A 22,372-nucleotide genomic window follows, 5' to 3' on the forward strand; every position below is an offset into this window, starting at 1 on the left:
TTATTTAACAATTTATTTGTGATGAAACTAGTGATGGGGAAACTGCTGATTTGCAATCCTTGGACCATTTCCACTGCAGCAGAGATTTAATAGAGTTTTTTTTAAGTTACTAACAGATTAGGGAAAAGACCAAAACTATTTCCTCCAGCTGAGAGTCACTGATGAAGAATTATGATTTAGATGTATTTTTCCATCACATAATGCACAAGATAAATAACTGCAAGGTATCCAGATATGAAATGGACTTAAACACTGCTATAAAGATTGGAACTGACTGCTATAAACCCAGGAACAGCAGTTTTTAAATATACATTTGTAACCAAGACTTGGGTTTAAAATTCATAATTCCAGCTGTTCCTCTAATTTTACTATAAATAGCAAGAGGATATCCACGGAGCAATGCCTCTGTCTCTGTACAGATATATCTAACCTACTTGAGAGCAAATGTTGCTAAAATCATACACTCATTATTTTGTCAGATGATAATGAGCTTTACAAAAATATTTAACATTTCTTTGGGGCTGGTGGATTGGGAAGAAATTAGTTTAGTTTAGCTCAGAGATACACATAGAAATAGGCCCTTCAGCCAACCTAGTCCGCGCCGACCAGTGACCTCCGCACACTATACATATGTATTAGGTAACTTTCATACCAATGTCTGTATAGTTAATCTCAGGCATGTGTTGCAACCCTAAGAAAGAATCAGCCTTAAATTCTCTCTGCAACATTCAGGGTATATTGAAATCAACATTGTGATTTCATTACACGGTAAGTAACGGTAATAGTAGTTAAAAATAACGCTGAAATGGCATTGATATAAGACCACGAGAGCTGTTGCATTGAAATCACCGCAGAATATGATTCATTGGAAGCTGCTGCAGCGTTTTATGATAGTGCTGAGAGGTATAAGTTACGCAGTGTCAGTACCTTCAGGATGATTCTACTTTTTCCGATGAAACTGGGTCAGCTCAATATTTCTAGTGAGAGCAAAATGTTCTCCCCAATGTATTCTCAGCTGACACACCAAGTCCTCGCAACTGCTTTATCATCATTGTCTCCATAAATAATATTCTAAACTTTTTCCACACTGCAGGATTCTTTTTAAAATGAAGACAAACAATATTGCCTATTTCAGATTATTACCAGCTGTAACATTGTACTACACAGGAACAGCAAACAAACAATAACTATCCCCTTCCTCTACTCTGACAAGGTGAATTTACTCGTCTCCATAACAGCACTCTACTGCTCCAATGTAACACCTTCATTTGGGCATCTAAACAACAATAATGCCATTGTTCCACCTCATTTTATTCTGCAGTTTCATATCCGGTGGAACATTGGACCTTGAGAAGAGAAATCTCCGTAATCAACTCAAGGTTGAAAGAACCAATGTCAGAGTAATTGCATTAACCTGTCTTGGAAAAATTGGTAACATACAAAATAAAACATCTAAAATAGTTTTCTAAGTCTGGTGAGGGTGCAACCGATTAATCAGTAGTATGATTAAGAGTCTACATAAACCAGGTGCTAAAGATAAGGTTTACTTGGAGAGGCCTTTGAAGTTTATCACTTATTAAAGGGCCTGTCCCACTGCCACGACCTAATCCGCGAGTTCAGAAGAGTTTGCCCTTCTCATACTCGCAGCATGGTCGACACGAGGTCCTAGGAGGTCTTTGTAACTCTCCTTCATGCTCGAGTGTAGTCCCCGCGCACTCGAGGCCTCAGCTAGGTCGCTTTGTATTTTTCAACATGATGAAAAATGCCCGCGGGTAACAAAATGTCGCCATGGAAAAAATCGATACTTTCTTTACTCGCAGGTTTAGTCGAAGTAGGTCGTAGTAGGTCGGCATGTTATTCGTAGGTAATCGAGGGTAGTCGAAGGTAGTCGTAGATAGTCTTCAACATAGTCGAAGGGAGGTCGAAGGAGATCGTCTTCACTCTCCACTATTCGGTGTCCAATTTTCCTGAAGCTAGTTCTTCAACATAGTCGAAGGAGGTCGAAGGAGGTCTTCAACATGGCACTTTTTCAACCTCTCCTAAACTCGCCAATTAGGTCACCGCAGTGGGACAGCCCCGGTAAGATAACCTGCATTTAATCCTTAAATCTTTAATCCATCAGTTCCCAAAGGAATTCTTGTTCACAACAGCAAAAGTTAAGAATCATTGTTGAAGTTGTTTTTAAAGCAGGCTTTCTGAAATGGCTTAAAGATAGTTAGTCGCCACAAGATAAAATATGGTGATGGGCTTCGCCAGATAACTTGTGCAAGGAATTCCTTTATTTCACACCAGCATTATTGCTCATTGGGTTATAATTCAGCCTGAGATTGATTCAACCAGGCCAGATAACAATACATCTCAGGGACGGGAATAGATGGGACAATGCAATCAAAAACCTACAGGAACAAAGAAAATTAAAATTCTGTTTTAAAACATATAGAAGTTTTCAATAAGAGGAGTGGTGACTGGTGTTTGATAAAAAGCAGATGTTTTTATTTTTGCAAAATAAAACAGCAAAATAATCAAAACCCACAGATCATGAAATGTATACTTATTACAGAAAGAAAGGTATGGAAAAGAAAAGATAATGAAGCATTTCAATACAAACGACACAGCAACGGAAAGCAACATTGGAGTCAAGGAAGGGACTGCTTGGCTAATTTATTGGTTTCCATCGGCTGAGGTAAGGCAATGGGATGTGGTGCACTTAGATTTCACTATAGCCTTTGATTCGGTTTGCCAGGAGAGGATAGTAATGAAACAAAGGGGCAGGTCACTCAGGGCACAGGCTAGCCTCGTTAAACCCCACAGTGCCACTTCACAAGTGAGGCCATTCGATGGCCAACCTCCTACTAACCTCACTGCTGCAGCCACTTCTTGAATGGCAGCATTCAGGGAGTGGAGAGATTGAAGGTGGCACATGGAAATGCCATTTGTATCTATGATCAGTTAACAAAACATTGAAATAATTAAAAATTAAAAGAAGTTAACATAAAATCCCAAACAATTTGTATGAGGTTTTAATTAAAACATTAACGTTAATAAAAGTTAACTTTAAAAACATTTACATTGATAGTAAAGGTCAAAGGCTCTGTTCAAATGAACTATGCCGCAAGGGTTCAGAGGAAACAATAAGGGTAAGCCTGAGCTCCCTGTTAGTCTTTTGTAGAACAGCCTTGACCCACCACTGATTACAGACGTGCTATTGGAGGTCACGTACCACCATACCCGACTCCAGTCATTCCACCCTTCCCGGCCCCAGTTAAGAAGAGGTTCTCTGTGCAACTACTGGCCTACCAGCATACTCGAGCTCACTCAAAACACAGATCAGGGTAAATATTTTCAGTATATGAGGTACTGTGTAAGCTAATGATAGACTGATAGTGGTACAAGGATTATACATATAATCCTTGGACATATAATCAGGAGGACACATAATGGGGAATACGCCCCAATCTCCATCTACGGGGACAGTGTGGAGAGCGTGTCCAGCTTTAAGTTTCTGGGCACTCACATTTCAGAGGACCTCACATGGTCCACCAACACCGCTGCGCTGATCAAGAAGGCACAGCAACGACTGTTCTTCCTGAGAACATTAAAAAAGACTGGTCTGCCCCAACAGCTGCTGACAACGTTCTACCGCTGCACCACAGAGAGCATATTAACGTATGGCATCTCTGTGCGGTATCTCAGCTGCACGGAGGCGGAAAGGAGAGCTCTTCAGCGCGTCGTCCACAGAGCGCAGAAGTTTATTGGGACACCGCTACCAGCCTTGGAGGGCATCTACCGCACACGGTGCCTCAGGAAGGACGTCAGCATCCATAAAGACTCCTCACACCCTTGTAATGGACTTTTCGAACTACTTCCCTCCGGCAGACGTTACAAGGCCTTCTACGCCCGCACCTCCAGACTCAGGAACAGCTTCATCCCCAGAGCTATAGCGGCTCTGAACCGGCCCTGCTGAGTGCCCCCCATCCCCCATGGACTGTCTCCCTCAGATGGTCACGTCGCACATCGAGCCGGTACAGACACATTTGCACTTTAGACTGTTTTGACTGTTTTACTGTTTTACTGTTCTTTTTATAAATCATGTTTCTCAGGGTATCTAAATCTAAATGTTATTAGTTGTTTAAATTATGACATCGGATGGAAGCTGCATACCCAAATCTCGTTGCACTTATGTGTAATGACAATAAAATATATAATAATAATAATAATAATTATTATTATTATTATTATTATTATTATTATTATTATAACATCCTATTCCAATCCCATGATTCTTTGACACGCCAGTCATCTGATCTTCTCCCGTAATTGCTGGTCCAACTTCCCCTAAATGATCCGCTTTGGATCACTGCATTGCTAAATCACTTGCAATCGCTGCTTAAATCCCGAGGTCATTTCCTCCTTATGATCTCACCCTCCTTCCCAACATCTGGGCTGAATCTTTCCTTGATGTTTGCAGGGAGCATCTCCATTGATTCATGACCACAGTATTGGACTAGTACCTATCCAAGCAGCCAGCTAGCTGCTACCCTGACGAAACTAACTATAAAGATGCAAGTGATTCTACACGGGCCACTGGAATGCACATTGTTCCGTGGAGTTAATTGTAAATTATCTGTCTTTCATGCAGTAGGCAATTAATCCGAAATGCAAAACTGATGACAAATTTCAACGGGCACAAACAGAGATTTGGAGGACACAGGGTGCAATGGAATCACCAGTCTCAAGTTCAAGTTCAAGTTTACATCAAGTTTACATTTATTGTCACATGCACCGATTGGTACAGTGAGGTTTGAGTTACCGTACAGCCATACGAATAAAAAGAACACACTACACGATAGAGTTTAACATGAACATCCCCACACAGCAGAATCAACGTTTCCCACTGTGAGGGAAGGCAATAAAGTTCAGTCCTCTTCCTCTTTGTTCACCCGTGGTCGGGACCTTTGAACACTCCGCAGTCGCCGCTACGGGCGGCCCGATGTTCAGGCCCTCTCGCCGGGATGATCGGAGGTCCGGCGTCGGAACGGAGAACACACTCAATAGCTCGGAGTTTCCGAATCGGCCGCTTCCTACCGGAGACCACAGGCAGAGCTGGACGGAGCTCCAACACTGGCGACCCTCAGCAAAAGATCCCAGGCTCCACGATGAAGTCAGTGCCGCCCACGGCTCGAAGCTCCGCAAACCACAGCTCCATGATGTTAAAATCAGCAGGCCCAACACTTCGGACATTCCTTCAACACAGGAGATTCCCAGCAAGGCATCGTCCCACTCTGCTATGGAATTTATTGCTGCCGCTGCTGAAGCTCTGGACAGTCTCTGGCAGGAAAGGCCGCGCCAATCCAGTTGGTAGACCGCGAGGGTGGTCGAAGATGCGACTTGGAGAAAAGACCCATCTCCATCCAAGTAAGTGACTGGGAAACGGTTTCCCCCTATTCCACCCACATAAAAAAAGACTAAGAAACCTTTAAAACATACTTTTTGACATACTAAAAATAACAAAAAATGGTGAAAGGATGAACAGCGCAGGCGAGGCTGCCACACTCGATGGTGCCACTTGATTTACCTATTGCAGTTATGCACAGAGTGTAACTGGAACGCAACAATAAAATAAATCAGTCTGAAAGGTGTGTTCATTGTTGTTGGTAAGACACTACAGTGCACGTTTGCATTAAACATCATATGGGCACAAACTAGAAGTGACCTGGCTGGTAAGGTGAAGGCCATCACGGGTACTGATCTCCCAATCTTCAAAGAGATCTTACTGGGGGAACAGGCTCAAAAAGGCAGCCAGCATCATCAAAAACCCATACCAGCCTGGCCACGCTCTCATTTCACTTCTGACATCGGGAAGAAGACATGTCTGAAAACTGCAATGTCCAGGTTCAGAAGCAGCTTCTTCCTAAAAACCATCAGGCTATTGAACACTACAAACTCCCAGGTGAACCCAAACTATGAACAGCATTGATTGCACTAGGGACTTGGGCTTTCTTTTTGTCTTTGCACTCTTTTGGGTTTTTTACATTGAACTTCTTCTTGTTTATTATGGCGTCTTCTGAGTGCTATGTTTACATATCTTTTGAGCTGCTGCAAGTAAGCATTTCATTGCTCCATTTCAGGATATATGACAATAAAACACTCTTGATTTTTGACCACGCACTTTACGTTTGCAGCTGAAGCCAGCCATCAAATTTTCACTAATGGACCACAAATCTGTACGGTTCAAATAAGCATTCTTTCCACTATTGGGGAGGGGGTTGAATGATGTCTGACAACTCTAATTCTCCCCCTGTCATCTATTCAAGACAGGAGGTCCCTGTCCTATCTGTCTCTCCATTGCTGCCTTGGACATTTCAATTCAGACCTACTATTTGAAGTGGTGGTTCTCATTCACGTGCACCTTTTTTAAGAACTTCCCACAGACTTGTGACTGTGGATAAATGATTGCAATTTTTGTGTGACTCCCAGCATTATATAAATATAATTTCTATATGCAAACACATTGATGGTTTGGATTCATAGAACGTACACTCACAACTTATTGCATATCATACACATAAGCAAATCCCTTTCCTACACACCTACGGAAATAGCACGGTTCAAGTTGGGTCTGCTATTTTTGCCGTGCATTTCCAAGTGCTAATCAATTTATTGGACAACGAAACAAAGAAATGCCAAAATGGAGCCTGCAGTTCCTTTGCATATCAAGAAAAATCAGGAGGTTTCCTTGCCGCTATGCCAGCATGTTTAACATGTTGATTAGTACAGGTGTCAGGGATTAAGGGGAGAAGGTATTAGAATGGGGTTAAGAGGGACAAGTAGATCAGTCTTGGTGGTATAGACATGATGGGCCAAATGGCCTAATTCTGCTCCTATTGCTAATGAACTTATGGCATGATGTCAATATTGATAACTTCCAGAGCTACTCGCTCGTGTTTATATACCACTGTGCCAGCTCTTCTGGTGGGACAGAATATATGTGGAGACAATAGTACAAGACGTGTATATGGAATGAGCTGCCAGAGGAGGTATTTGAGGCAAATACTACAACAACATTTAAAGACATTTGGACAGGTGTATGGATAGGAATGGTTTCCTGGAATAAGAGCCAAATGGGACAAGTGGGACTAGCATAGATAAGGCATCTTGGTTGGCAGGGACAAGTTGGGCCGAAGGGCCTAATTCCATGGCATGCAGCTCTAAGACTCCTTGATACTACCGTCTTGGGGAAGATAAACATCAGGAACAGGAGCAGAACATTTAAGCCCCTCAAGCCTGCTCTGCCATTCAATAAGATCGGAGCTGATCTGATTATCACTTCAATTTTGCACTCACATTTATCAATAGTAACATTCAGCGTCTTGTTTAACAAATTTCTACATACTTTTGGTTTAAAAATATTTAAAGACTTTGCTTTAGAGGTGAAGAAGGCATATAGAGTACAAAAAATACAAGAGTTGGGGCGTTGTGTTTCAACTGTATAAGTTGCTGATGGAACCACACATGAAGTTCCGTGTGTAGTTCTCATTGCCCAACTATAAGAAAGATGTTTTAAGCTGGAAATGAGTGCAGAAAATAAGCATGTTACTGGGACTGGAAGGCTTGAGTTATAAAACAATTCTGGGGGATAATTTTAAAAGGGACTAGAGGAGCAACCTTTTCACACACAGTATATTGGGTTTGTGGAATGAGCTGTCAGAGAAAGTTGCAGATGTGGCTATACAGTAATTACAATGTTTAAAATACATTTACATAGGTACAAGAATAGAAAACGATTAGAGAGAAATGGGCCAGACACAGATAAATGGGATGAGGTGGATGGACATTGTGGTTTGCATGGACAAGTTGTATTGCGTGCATATTGGCACATTGCAAATGATGTACCAGGACTCCCATGTCAGTGGTCTGCAATCACTCACCGTTTAATCTTTGTTTTAATTCTTCCATCCAAAATGGAACATCTCACACCTTCCTACATTATATTGATTTATCAGAGTTTTGCCCTTATTTTAACTTATCTACATTAATTTACAGCCTCCTCATACCCCTTTTTACCATTTCGCTAGCGATTTTACTTTTACATTCGCAAATCCACTCCTCATTAATTTAGTCATTTTTCTGTACACATTTTTAATAAAATCCTTCACCCCCCCCCAGTCATTTTTTCGCCTCCTGCTTGCCACCTTCTCATCGCGAGCCCCACGCGACGATAACGGCTGCTGCAGCCCGGCGCTCCTCCACTTCCCTCCCCGGCCTGGCTCTGCCACGCTGGCCGAAGCCACAGATCGGCTGGTCTCCCCGCTGCTTTTTGCCGTCCTCGCTGGCGGCCTGCAGGCTCACTTGGGATCACGCCCGCCAGCCCACTCCACCCTCCCCCCCCCCCGTACTCGGTGTCTGAAATGCCGAGGATGCGAGGCCATGGATCTGAGGCTCACTCTGAGGCCGACGGCTGCTGAGCGGCCCTACCCCTCTCCTCCCTCCCTTATTCATATAATATCAATGGGGGTGGTTAGTGTGTGTGTAAGAGGTTGGTTAGTGTGTGTGTGACGCCTCAGGCCGCCCCCTCCCCTCGCAACCACGCATTGTGGGACCAGACCTAACGGGTCTGCACTTGGTCTAGTATATATATATATATATATATAATTTACTTTTCTACCTTTGTCTGTTTTATTAACAACTTTGGCAACCGTGTCTTCATCCAAATCATTAACATTAATTGTAAAAAGCTGAGACCCCAGCACCAATTTCTGAGGAAGAGCATTTGTCACATCTTGCCTCCTGCGAACTAATCCAATGAAGAAACATACCTTCCACAGTAGGAAGCAACACCAGCAGCACATTACCCACTACTTCCAGAAGGATGGGGGAACTGTTGTTTGGCAAGTTCCATTTGAAATCAATAACTAATGAGCACAATTCTCAATTAAGAAGAACAGGTTCTTGATAATTTATTGTGAAACTTTAGAATCTGCATGTACCAACTGTGACAAGAATACTATAAAATTCTGTAAGATTTTTGGGAGAGCAGAGCGTTTTTAGTTCTCTCGAGAATGGCCTTCACTAATTACTGCAACTGGGGCTGAATGAACCGACTTAATTGAGAGACTCGCCACTGTTATATGATAGCCTCTTTGTGTGTGACCAAATGTGAGCCATAATTAAGAGAGCAACTCAACCCACACGTGGAGGCCAAACACATCAATCCCTCCAACATCCTTCTGTACATCGGCACGACCAAGCGCATGTTCGGCGATCGATTAGTTGAACCGTTGCGTTCAGTCCACCTTAAACTACCGGATCTCCCCGTTGCTCAGCAATTTAACGCCATCTCCCTTTCCCAATCTGACCTTTCTGTCCTGGGCCTCCACCATTGTCAGAGTGAGGCCCAGTGTAAATTAGGGGAACAGCACCTCATATTTCGCTTGAATAGCTTATACCTCAGCGGTATGAACATTGACTTCTCTAACTTCAAATAGCACTTGCTTTCCCTCGCTCTCCATCTCCTATCCCTTCCAAGTTCACCCACTAGTCTTATGCCCCCGTCCCACTTAGGAAACCTGAACGGAAACCTCTGGTGATCTTGCGCCCCACCCAAGGTTTCCATGAGTCGCCAGAGGTTTTGCTACCAACCGCACACACACACACACACATCGCGAAGGTGGGGGCCAGGGACAGCAGAGGAGCACTGTCTGCGCGATGAAGAGGAAGGTAAACGTCTGCCACAGAGCACGGTAGGTCCTTTAGAGAGTGCGGGAGGGAGGGAGAGAAGGGGAGAGAGAAGGGGAGAGAGAAGGGGAGAGAGAAGGGGAGAGAAGGGGAGAGAAGGCGGGAGAAGGGGAGAGAAGGAGAGAGAAGGGGGGGGGGGAAGAGGCGAGAAGGGGGAGGAGAAGGAGTGGAGACAGTTTTAAGAAATTCAATAAAGTTAGCGGGCATTTTACCTTCCGGCGGATCTTCTAAGTCCTGAAAACTCCAATGAGCCAATCAAAATGGCCGGTCAGCGAAGGAGATTGCCTTCGACTGGCTGTAAGTAAATAGTGACCCCATTCCAATGGCTTCGAGACCAAACGGCAACCTATTTTTAGTCGAGGCCGGTTTTGATTTTGTTGAAATAATCGAAGGAACATAGAAGAAACCACGACTACGCGGAAACCACTTTCAAACATTAGGGAGAGTGACCAAAACCTCCGGGAACCTCATGGAAACCTTGGGTGGGGCGTAAGGTCACCAGAGGTTTCCGTTCAGGTTTCCTAATGCCCCTGTCCCACTTAGGAAACCTGAACGGAAACCTCTGGAGATTTTGTGCCCCACCCACAGTTTCCGTGCGGTTCCCGGAGGTTGCAGGTGGTTGTCGGAGGTTGCAGGTAGTGGAAGCAGGTATGGAGACTGACAAAAACCTCCGGGAACCGCACGGAAACCTTGGGTGGGGCGCAAAGACTCCAGAGGTTTCCGTTCAGGTTTCCTAAGTGGGACAGGGGCATTAGTTGGACAGGGGCATTACTGACTACATTCTATCTCTGTCCCACCCCCTCCCCTGACATCAGTCTGAAGAAGAGTCTCGACCCGAAACGTCACCCATTCCTTCTCTCCAGAGATGCTGCCTGTCCCGCTGAGTTACTCCAGCATTTAGTGTCTACCCGTAATCCCTCCAACAATGTACATGCTCTAGATTAATTCCGCACTTTACGGGACTGAAAGATATCCCAGTGAGGCATGATAAATGGAACTATCCGATGATAAATGTTACTGGCTGAAGTCTGATGACACTAGTGTGCCACATATGGTCAGAACCTTGCTCACCACCTTGAACCTGTGTGAATACTACCTTGTTTCGCAAAATCTGCTGGACAAGCTGTTGGCATGAGGACAATTTGCTTCTGCTGCCAGAACTGCTCAGGAGAAAGCTGATTCATGATACACCAGTGGAATTGTCATTATTTGCACTGTACCTGGTAGAAATGTGCTGTGCTGTGTTTTTAACCATGATTGTTGAAATCCCAGTGCATTTCTCTTACTCCGGCTACTGAGCTACTGAGAATCAGTTATCAAAATGGACCTTCCTGACTTAATGAGCAAAATCCAAGATTTGTGATGTAGTTATTATTGAGCAACACTCACTGACGCCTGAAGACGCTGTAGTTCCAAAAAATGGTGAAATAGAGCAAAAGCATTGTCTCAGTTAATCAAAATGTACGTGACAAATGCACACACCTGGCACATAATGTTACTAACCATGAGTCTTCTTTCCAAGAAGATGTTAATTGCTCCATCGGTTGCATCCATTATAGAACATTATACAGCACCATTTACTTCATGATTTTAAATACTGGAAGCAACATATTATTTCTGTTTTTAGTTAAAATAACATTTATTGTATTGGCCCTGAGAAGATTTGCCAATATGAGAGAAGCATTTTTCTATATATTCACCCAAAATCAAAACTAAAATATGAAAAGCCAAAAACTACAGGAGCAGATATTAGAATCCTGAAATAAAATGACAAAGAATGCTGTGAAAACACAGCAGGTCAGGCAGCATCTGTGCAGCAGATGCAACATCCGGCGTTTTCATCCCTTCCCAACATCGAGCAAAGCGTACACTTTCTTCCAAGTAGAGTTATGCACTTGCACATTTTCTAATTTAGTGCTCAGAGAGTGTTTTAATCTATATTGAAGATGATCAGATTGTGTGACATCTGCAGAACACCTCTGTTCAGCTCTGAGCTGCCAGTTGCCTGTACTTCAAATTTCCATCCCACTGTCACTCCAACGTCTCCTGTACTATTCCAAGAAAGCCCACCATAAGCTCAATACTCAAAAGATAACTGTTCTGATAAAGAAACTGACTCAACTCACTGGTTTGTACCTCAAACAGCATTGCTGTTTTTGATTCTCTGTCCCATTCATCTCCCTTTTATTTACATCTTCTACATACAGGTCAGTTGTGTTAATATTTCACCATCCTCTCAGCTGCCACCACCAACACTCATGCCATTCACTCTCTTTGTTAAATCGCATACTTTCTCTTTGTTCTCTTCAACCTCTCCCCTTCTCTATAAATTAAATATTATTGTGCTTTTTAACCTCCCCTGGTCCTGATTTGCTCTTTAGAGATACAGCACAGAAACAAGCCCTTCAGCCCACCGAGTCTGCGCCAACCAACGATCACCCCATACATTGCCACTATCCTACACACTAGGGACAATTTACAATCTTACTGAAGCCAAGTAACCTACAAACCTGGACCTTTTTGGGATGTGGGAGGAAACAGGAGCACCCCGAGAAAATCCAAGCATTCGCAGGGAGAACGTTCAAACTCCATACAGACAGCACCTGTAGTCAGAATCGGCAGGATCTCTGGCCTTGTAGGCAGCAACTCTACCGCTGCACAACTATGCCACCCTTGATGATGGGTCATTTATTCCGAAACATTAACTTGCTCCAGAGAAGCTCCCTGACCTACTGAATAGTACCAGCATTATATAAGATGTGACTGGCAGAAATAAAAATGCTGCATCAAGTTGACAATTTAAAATGTAAAACACACAAATAAATCTAGACTGTGGTTTGTAAGAAGACATTCGGCTTGTACTCGCTAGAACTTAGAAGATTGAGGGGGGATCTTATAGAAACTTACAAAATTCTTAAGGGGTTGGATAGGCTAGATGCAGGAAGATTGTTCCCGATGTTGGGGAAGTCCAGGACAAGGGGTCACAGTTTAAGGATAAAGGGGGAATCTTTTAGGACTGAGATGAGAAAAACATTTTTTACACAGAGAGTGGTGAATCTCTGGAATTCTCTGCCACAGAAGGTAGTTGAGGCCAGTTCATTGGCTATATTTAAGAGGGAGTTAGATGTGGCCCTTGTGGCTAAGGGGATCAGGGAGTATGGAGAGAGGGCAGGTACAGGATACTGAGTTGGATGATCAGCCACGATCATATTGAATGGCGGTGCAGGCTCGAAGGGCCGAATGGCCTACTCCTGCACCTATTTTCAATGTTTCTATATATGTTTGAAAAATATTGGGAAACTGAAAAATACCGTTGAAGACTTAATGTTAGTAACAGCCCAGATTTTACAGTCAATGCTAAAGGAATGACAGCTTGCTGACAGCTGCCCAGATTTTACTGCCAGAGTTTTTCTTTCATTGCCCATAGGTCTCAGCACGCTGCACTTTACTACGATCTGCCTGGTCTTTGATGGTGAGAAACATCCAAGTCTCCTCATCTATCAAAATGAAAAGTCCTCATTGAGCCATGTATAGTAAAATCAAGTGTAACGTTGGAAATAAAAGATAGATTTAAGTAATCTACAGGCAACAAAATAAAGAGTAAGAATTACTGCTGTGACTAAGGGGGAAGAGGAAAGATCATAGAATTCCTTACTTGCTTAATTAAATTTTCAGGACCAAGGATTCAGCAGTGATTATTGCTTATCATTTGTTTAAAACCTTACTTCTGATATCACCAGCTCTAACTTTATCAGCTATTTTTAGTACAGAACTAGTGGTAAGTATCACAAGTTGATGCATTGCAGAGATTTTAGTGCTGAATCTATCTGCAAGGACTGTAAGAATGCATTAGACACACAGGGGACTGCAGGTGCTGGAATCTTGAGGAAAAAAACAAAGTGCCGGAGTGACTCAGTGGGTCAGGCAGCATCTGGGGAGTGGGCAGCAAGGTGGCACAGCAGTAGAGTTGCTGCCTTACAGATCCGGGTTTGACCCCGACTACGGGTGCTGTCTGTACAGTGTTTGTACATTCTCCCTGTGACCACGTAGGTTTTCACCGAGATCTGTTGGCCCCCACACTCCAAAAAGGTACAGGTTTGTAGGTTATTTGACTTGGTATAAGTGTAAATTGCCCCTTGTGTGTAAGATGAAGTGTGGGGATCGCAGGTCAGTGCGGACTCGGTGGGCAGAAGGGTGTGTTTCTGCGCTGTGTCTCTAAAGTGGAAACTAGAGACCCTTTATCTCATTGATCTTTTACTGTGCGAGTCAGTGGGTTTGTAGTAGATGCCAATGAAAAGTCTGTCCCCTGTGATAGAGATAGGGAAATCGTGAGATTGTCCAAATAAATTTAAGGACACGGTGGAAGTTAGTGAAATTGATTAAATCATTGAGTTCTGCATGAGTGTAGGAGGCAGCTGCAATGCAGTTGTTAATGTAGTGGCAAAATTACATTTGAGTTGGGAAATGATGCCAGAGTACGTTTGGAACTGAGTTTAATTTGGTTGGGTGAGTGGGCAAATACATGGCAGATGCAGTGTAATGTGGATAAATGTGAGGTTATCCACTTTGGTGGCAAGAACAGGAAAGTAGACTATTATCTGAATGGTGGCCGATTAGGAAAAGGGGAGATGCAACGAGACCTGGGTGTCGTGGTACACCAGTCATTGAAAGTAGGCATGCAGGTGCAGCAGGCAGTGAAGAACGCAAATGGTATGTTAGCATTCATAGCAAAAGGATTCGAGTATAGGAGCAGGGAGGTTCTACTGCAGTTGTACAGGGCCTTGGTGAGACCACACCTGGAGTATTGCGTACAGTTTTGGTCTCCTAATCTGAGGAAAGACAATCTTGCCATAGAGGGAGTACAGAGAAGGTTTACCAGACTGATTCCTGGGATGGCAGGACTTTCATATGAAGAAAGACTGGATAGACTCCGCTAGTACTCGCTGGAATTTAGAAGATTGCGGGGGGTTCTTATAGAAACTTACAAAATTCTTAAGGGGTTGGACAGGCTAGATGCAAGAAGATTGTTCCCGATGTTGGGGAAGTCCAGAACAAGGGGTCACAGTTTAAGGATAAGGGGGAAGTCTTTTAGGACCGAGATGAGAAATTTTTGTTCACACAGAGAGTGGTGAATCTGTGGAATTCTCTGCCACAGAAGGTAGTTGAGGCCAGTTCATTAGCTATATTTAAGAGGGAGTTAGATGTGGCCCTTGTGGCTAAAGGGATCAGGGGATATGGAGAGAAGGCAGGTACAGGATACTGAGTTGGATGATCAGCCATGATCATATTGAATGGCGGTGCAGGCTCGAATGGCCGAATGGCCTACTCCTGCACCTATTTTCTATGTTTCTATGTTTTAATCTGAACTAGTGTGGGGAGGTTCACTTAGGGGAAGGGGAAAATATATTATTTATGTCATGACCCTAAACAGCATTGATGTACAGAAGGTTCTTGAGGTTCAAGTCCATAACTCCCTGAGAATGGCAATACAAGTAGGTAGTGTGATAGAGGAGGCATATGGTATGCTTACTTTCGTAGGTCGGGGCATTAAGTATAAGAGTCAGAAAGACATGAGGCAGCTTTGTAGGACTTTGGTCAGGCACATTTGGAGTATTATGTGCAGTCTGGTTGCCCTATTACACGCGGAAGTGGAGGCTTTGGAGAAGGTGCAGAGGAGGTCTAGCAAAATGATGCCCAGATTAGGCGGTATTAGCTACAGAGAGAGGTTGGACAGACTTGAATTGTGTTCTCTCGATTACCAGAAGTTGCGGGGAGGCTTGATAGAAGTAAATACAATTATGAGAGGCAGTTAGGCTAGAATCTACCTGCTGTAAGAACACAGCCTCACATCTCTCATTATCAATGTCCACATTCCCAGGTTTAACAGCATCGGATGGTACAAGTTGCAGTTCAATCTATTCTAATGTGATTACTACGGCAATATCTGGGCAAGTGTACATTTCCTTTCAACAAAAATCTTTTAAGATTTATTACCTCTCCTAAAAATTCACTCTCTTCTTCTCGAACTCGAGCTTGGGCCCACAGGGTGATTTCCAGCATGCGTTCCCGAAATTCTCTCCGATGAACTGGAGAATAAATGAACGTCTGGTTCCACTTGGGTTCAAGTGTTTTCTTTACCGTTTTTGTTCTTCTTTTGCTTTTATCACTGGCAAACAATCACACAACAGAAGTTAGAACTGCAAGCAGGCTTTAAAAACATACAATAAATGAGAACATTTCATTTTGATTGTGTGGAAACACCATGGTACTGTATACGTCCTGTGGGAACCTTCACAGACTTTAAAGAGCCATGCAACATATTTCATTTTGGCATTTCCCTTACATGAGGAAAAGGCCTGAGGTAGTTAAGTATAGTCTTTGACTGAAGCAGAGCAGGAGAACTGGACCATGTACACAGATAGAATTCATTCTCCCCTTTCCAATGAAAAATGCAATTGTCATCTTAAATTTATAACGAACATCTCCATTTTAACGTTCATAAAGGAAACATTTCTAATCAAAATTTGGAAATATAGTAAACATCGAGGAGAATAAACAGCCTCAGGACAATTTGTGTTTAGTGGACACAGCAAATTAAATGTAGTTAGATGTACGAGGAATGGCAATATAAAGGGTACAATTCTCAAGAGAGTGCAGGAACAAACATACGGGAATGCAAACGCACACAAGTATTTGAAAGCAGGGGGAAAGATCAAGAAAATGATTAAAAACAGTCAGCATTCAGATACAGGTGGCTTCAATCTCAAAACCGAAAAGGTTATGTTGAGAGGTTATAACAGGTGATAGTACAACTATGTCCAATTCAGGTCACCCCACAATAGCAAGTATATGAAGGTTCTTGCGAGGGTGTAGCAAGGATCAACATGAATGGCCCCAGGACCGAGGGAATTCAATATTATGGTTTGGTTACCTAATATTACTGATAATGTATTGTATTGTAGATTAATGTATATGTGTTATATGTTATGTTATGTTATTGCATTAATGTTCCTATAAAGCTCAGGCAATAAGAATTTAAATGTTCCTTTCCCAGTGCATATGACAATTAAACACCTTGTGTTAATCTATGAATATAATGGCTGCTTGAAACAAGGAACGTTGTTAGGCTATGTGATACAGGTATTCAGAATCATGCAATACCTAGACAAGAACCAGAATTTTTTGCCAAGAGCAGAAGGACTTAGATATGATGTGTTTAACCAAGGTGTAGAGAGGAAAAATGAAATATAGAGCCTTAAAGCATCAAGTCGTTTTAATGGAGAATTCACTGCCCTAAAAGTTGCTGGAAGCAGAATCAAACATGGTTTCCAAAACAGAAACTAGAGGATGAAAACTTTGCAGGGCTACAGGGAAAGCATTGGGGGATTAGAAATGAATGAGTTGCTCCTGCAGAAAGCTGCAAAGATTAAATGAGCTGAAACATTTTCTTGAATGCTGTACTGATGTTAAATATGTAAGTAAATTTGTCAAGCCTCCAAAATAAAATGGAAAATGGGTGCAATTGCAGTGTGGAAAGTTGATCCAGGCGATTTCCATCATTACTGTAATCAAGGAATTTGTCATAATCGGTTAAATGCAAACAGAAAAAAAAGTTTTGAATTGTTTCTATGTCATATTTTATACTCTTTCATCACAGCACTTTCCTTTTTTTTTAAAAAAACCTGTACTGTTTTACTCATGCTTGTTAAGTCTGTTCCTCACCCTATAATAATTCACATAATCATCCATCCTTCAATGCTAAATATTGAAATTGAATGCAGATGGATTATTTTTGTCGATTATTTGAATTCCAAACTAAACTGTATTGTGGGTTCTCAACAGGCATTTAGCAGCTTATCAGCAGTGTTTGGCTAAGGGTCCAGGCCAACTTGTTCAATAGTCTAGTGAAATTGAGTGAAATTACAGAATTCGGACTGTTTCTTCCACAGCAGTCAGTTAAGAAAGATTAAACATGGGACTGTTTTAGTCTGTGTGGTTCAGTTGCTTTCTGCCTTCAACTGTGCAGCCAACAGGAGCATCATCATCATCATCATCATGTATTATAATGTGCTGGTCTCTCTTTAATAAACAGTGAATGTTTTGAATTGCAATGGAATGAGAAAATTAGAAGTCCTCCAACTAACAATATGAATTTTGGGCATTTGTTTTATAACTGAGAAACAAAGATCTGGAGAGAGCTGCAATGGTTTTAGTCACATTATATTAATAATTATTCACCATTACAGTATTACTGACTTTATAAGCCTGTATCACCTATTAGATATTGACTCTAATCTTTCTTAGTGTACACTTTCAAGATCTAAAACAGATGATATTGCCTATGCCTTCAGAACAAAGAAAGATCATAATGAAAGATCATATGACCACTACACTTCACACGTGAAAGTGATTGTCAAAATAGCAGACACAATATATAACAAGTTAAGCGGCCTTTTCACGGGGCGACTTGACGCAAGAGTTAACCGGAGTTTAACATCGTGGGAACCTCGTGCGATAACAGTGCGGCATTCGTGGACCACCGTAGCGCTAACGGCAGGTCATCGTGTAACTTGGTCACTCGGGAGAAAATTCAAGAAAGTTTGAATTTCTCCAAGATTGACTTGTACACTTGTGGTTGAGTATTGCAACATTATATGAACGTAGTGGCCAGTGCGATATCCGTAATAACTCTTGCGGGTACCGTGGGAACTCCTGCGAACGGTGAACCCGGAAGCTGGACAGAGGGAACAGAAGGCGAGTAAAAATTATCTTATGTGGGATTGAATTTAAAAAATAAATAAAAATAAAGATTTGCATCCGCATATGGACATCAACTTATTCATGAGTTATGTTAATGAGATTCAAGAAAATAACTATAATCTTTAAAAGGGACTTTACTGAAAGGTTACGCATTTTTATGGTCCGTGAGAAATTTTTCACATGTACTTCTTTGAGAGATACAGGTCGGAGTCCTCGGGTCCAGGGGTCCGGAACGCTACCAATCAATGTTGTACAGAGACCCGTGTAAGGAGTGAACTGCACATGCTGGTTTAAACCGAAGACAGACACAAAAAGCTGGAGTAACTCAGCGAGTCAAGCAGCATCTCTGGAGAAAAAAAGCTGATGTTTCGGGACGAGACACATCTTCAGACTCAATTCCGATTAGGCTGTCTGAAGAAGGGTTCCGGTGTTGGGGGAGTCCAGAACCAGGGTCCCAGTTTTACAGTCTACCGTGGGAACTCTTTAACTCAGTAAAGTAAAGTAGCCTTTATTGTCATATCAGCGCACAGGCAGCAGTTGACTGTTGCTCTATTCAGTTTCCCAGGGGGTCGGGACGGGACTGGAGTTGGGAGAGAAAGGTGGGGGAGTCGAGGGAGAGGAGGGGGAGACAGATGGGGGTGTCTTCATTTACTGACGGCGGGTGTCTGTCACTGAAACAGGCAGGTGAGATTTCACATCCACCTTGTGTGTGCCTCTCTCTCTCTCTCCCTCCCTCTTACACAGGCTGAGAGACTCTGCCTCTGTGAGTGTACGTCTCTTTCTCCCCCTCTCCCACACACAGTAAGACCGAGGTACTGTGCTCAGTCCATCTGTGTCTCCCACATACACAGTAAAATATGTCTCCAAATGAGCCAATTCGACCAAGGGAGGATATATATAGTGTGAAAAAAAAAGTTACATCATTTGTGTCACGTGTAGTTCACGATGTTCATTCAAGATTTAACGGGATAGCTCGGGAAACGGACAAGTCACTCGCACAAATAGCAGAAATGCCGAGTACCGTGGGAACTCTTTATCTACTGCCGTTATATCGTGCGAGACTCGTGCTGGACCACGACCTCTTCACTCTGGTGACATCTTGCGTCAACTCGCCCCGTGAAAAGGCCGCTTTACTGATTCAAATAACTGGCAAAGACCAATTTCATCCATAAATAGTTTGGAATCTGCCCAGGTTCTGTCAGCATGATGTAATGATAAATCTCTTGAATTTTAGGTTCAACCTACTTGCAGGATTAATAACAAAAGTCATGGACATTGATGGGTGCAGGATGCATAATAGTATTGGGAGTGATAGAACAATAGCTAAAATTCTTACTATAGAAATGTTGCAAAGACATGATTCCATGACTTGTTTTCAACAAGATTGAAGGGAAGAAATGATAGGAAAGCAAAACAGAAAGGAAAGAAAATTCAATGTCTGATACTTCTGAAGATCGTGGAGTGCTGCAGAGAGATTCTCCTTGTATCTGTCTGTAGTATAATTCCCATCTGTTCATACTGCTTAGTGAGAAAGAAATGTAGGGTTGAATGTAGATCCTTCCAACATGACTGGGTGCATTCGAGCCAAACAATTCCAAAGTTGCAGATATCTTAACAAAAGGTAATGGAGCCCAAGGCCAGTAACCTGGAGCCTAAATAGACAGTTTTGATCATTGCTTGCAATTAAGTGCAACGGTTGTTTGCCACCTTGCTGAGTGCAGCAAATCAAGCTTTTCTTGAAGCTGAATTTGCTGAATGCTGATTTTACCCTGTGTTTTCTTTCACACAGTATCTTTTAAAATGTGAGACATCCTTTCTATCAAATGCTGCCAAGGAAATATCCAGCTCAATGCTACCCTTACACAGTTCAAAAATGACATTTGTTCTATGAGTCACACATGTTTGAGAATAGAAATCTTTGTGCACTTGGTGAACCCTGTCACAGGATAAGTGTTGGAATTTGCCTTTAAACACATAGAAACATAGAAAATAGGTGCAGGAGTAGTCCATTCGGCCCTTCGAGCCTGCACCGCCATTCAATATGATCATGGCTGATCATCCAACTCAGTATCCTGTACCTGCCTTCTCTCCATACCCCCTGATCCCTTTAGCCACAAGGGCCACATCTAACTCCCTCTTAAATATAGCCAATGAACTGGCCTCAACTACCTTCTGTGGCAGAGAATTCCAGAGACTCACTACTCTCTGTGTGAAAAATGTTTTCATAAATAACACTCAGCCCCGAACACCTTCTTAACTTACTGGCACATACAAAAGATTGGCACTAATTGGAAAACCAGTTGGGGTTTTTGAAATACAAGAGCAAATAAAAATTACATCAATTTCCACAAAATAATATTTTAAATACTTAAGATGAAGCAATCAGACAGCCAGTGAGTGGGTTAAAATAGTTTTTAAATTGTTCTCACAAGAAGTCAATTCAGTGCCTGGATGCCCATCATAAACATATGGACATTGTTGGTAGCACTAACATGTAAAATGTGAAGCTGGCAGTAGAGCATTATTTTAAGACAATTATGCATGAGACTATGATAGAGAAAATCCCTCAGTCTGTCTCAGCCAACACATGGCATGGAATTAACATTCTGTAAAGCTCATTGATCTATGGGCTAGATTCCCAAAGGAATTCCAGACCCTTGTCTCAGGAACACAGTACAAACATTATGTTTGCCATATTGTCAACTGAAACACATTCAAAGCTCTGGTTTGGATGATCGGCTACGTATATTTTGCTTCAAATAAACTTTTTTTAAAAGGCACTTTTTTTATACTCGGCACCGGTTTGGATATCTCAATAAAATAAAATAACACCAAGTTCAATTTAGCTTAGTTTAGAGACACAGCATGGAAACAGGCCATTTGGCCCACTGAGTCCAATCCAACCAGTGATCACCTTTGTAAGGTCAGAGTTCCTTGAAAGTGTCCTTGAAAGTGTCATCATTGGTAGATGGGATGGTCAAGAAGGCTTTCAGCATATTGACCTTCATCAGTCAGACTACCGAGTATAGAAATTGGGAGGTCATGTTACATTTGTTTAAGACATTGGTGAGGCCACATTTAGAGTATTGTGTACAGTTTTAGTCTCCATGTTATAGGAGAAATGGTGTCAAGCTGGAAAAGGTGCAGAGAAGATTTGTAAGGATGTTGCTAGGACTTGAGGGCTTAAGCAATAGGGGAGGTTGAGCAAGCTAGGACTTTATTCCTTGGTGCACACGAGGATGAGGGGTGATATTATGATCACAAGATCATGAGAGGAATAGATTAGGTAAATTCACAGAGTCTTTTGCCCAGTATAGGGGAATTGAGAACCCAAGGACATAGGTTTAAAGTGAGGTTGGAAAGATTTAATAGGAACCTAAGGAGTAACTTTGTCACACAAAGGGCGGTGGGAATATGGAACAAGCTGCCAGAGGAGGTAATTGAGGCAGGTACCATCATAGTGTTTAAGAGACATTTGGAAAGGTACACGGATAGGATAGGTTTAGGGGGTTATGAGCCAAGCCTGCACAGGAGTGGCATACTGATGGAAGAATTCTAAGTTCTTGATAAGATGTGGAAACAATGAAGTACAGATGCTGGTTTACAAAAAAGTACACAAAGTGCTAGAGTAACTCAGCGGGTCAGGCAGCATCTCTGGAGATCGTGGATAGGTGATGTTTCGGTGTAGGAACGTCACCTGCCAATGTTATCCGGAGATGCTGCCTGGCCTGCTGAGTTACACCAACACTTTGTGTCCTTTCTTGATAAAATAGTCAAGACCTTGAGGAGGGAAGGGTGATTGGAGATGAAGCAGGCACTTTGCAAGAGTGAAGGACTTGAATCTTGGTTTGTCTTTCAAGCTTGTTTCACAGATGGT

At 42.5% G+C, this 22,372-nt stretch overlaps 1 protein-coding gene across 7 annotated transcripts in view; it reads right to left on the reverse strand.

Annotated features, from left to right (window-relative positions):
• Window positions 1-22,372, reverse strand: part of rims2 (regulating synaptic membrane exocytosis 2) — a 922,071-nt gene that overhangs the window by 375,841 nt on the left and 523,858 nt on the right. For all 7 annotated transcript variants that reach the window (XM_033018897.1, XM_033018898.1, XM_033018899.1 and 4 more), the window contains one exon: window positions 15,730-15,901. In XM_033018897.1, the coding sequence (XP_032874788.1) occupies window positions 15,730-15,901 (172 nt within the window). The remainder of the gene's footprint in view (window positions 1-15,729; window positions 15,902-22,372) is intronic.

Source organism: Amblyraja radiata, chromosome 4, assembly GCF_010909765.2.
Source record: "Amblyraja radiata isolate CabotCenter1 chromosome 4, sAmbRad1.1.pri, whole genome shotgun sequence".
In the NCBI taxonomy this organism is placed as follows: Eukaryota; Metazoa; Chordata; class Chondrichthyes; order Rajiformes; family Rajidae; genus Amblyraja; species Amblyraja radiata.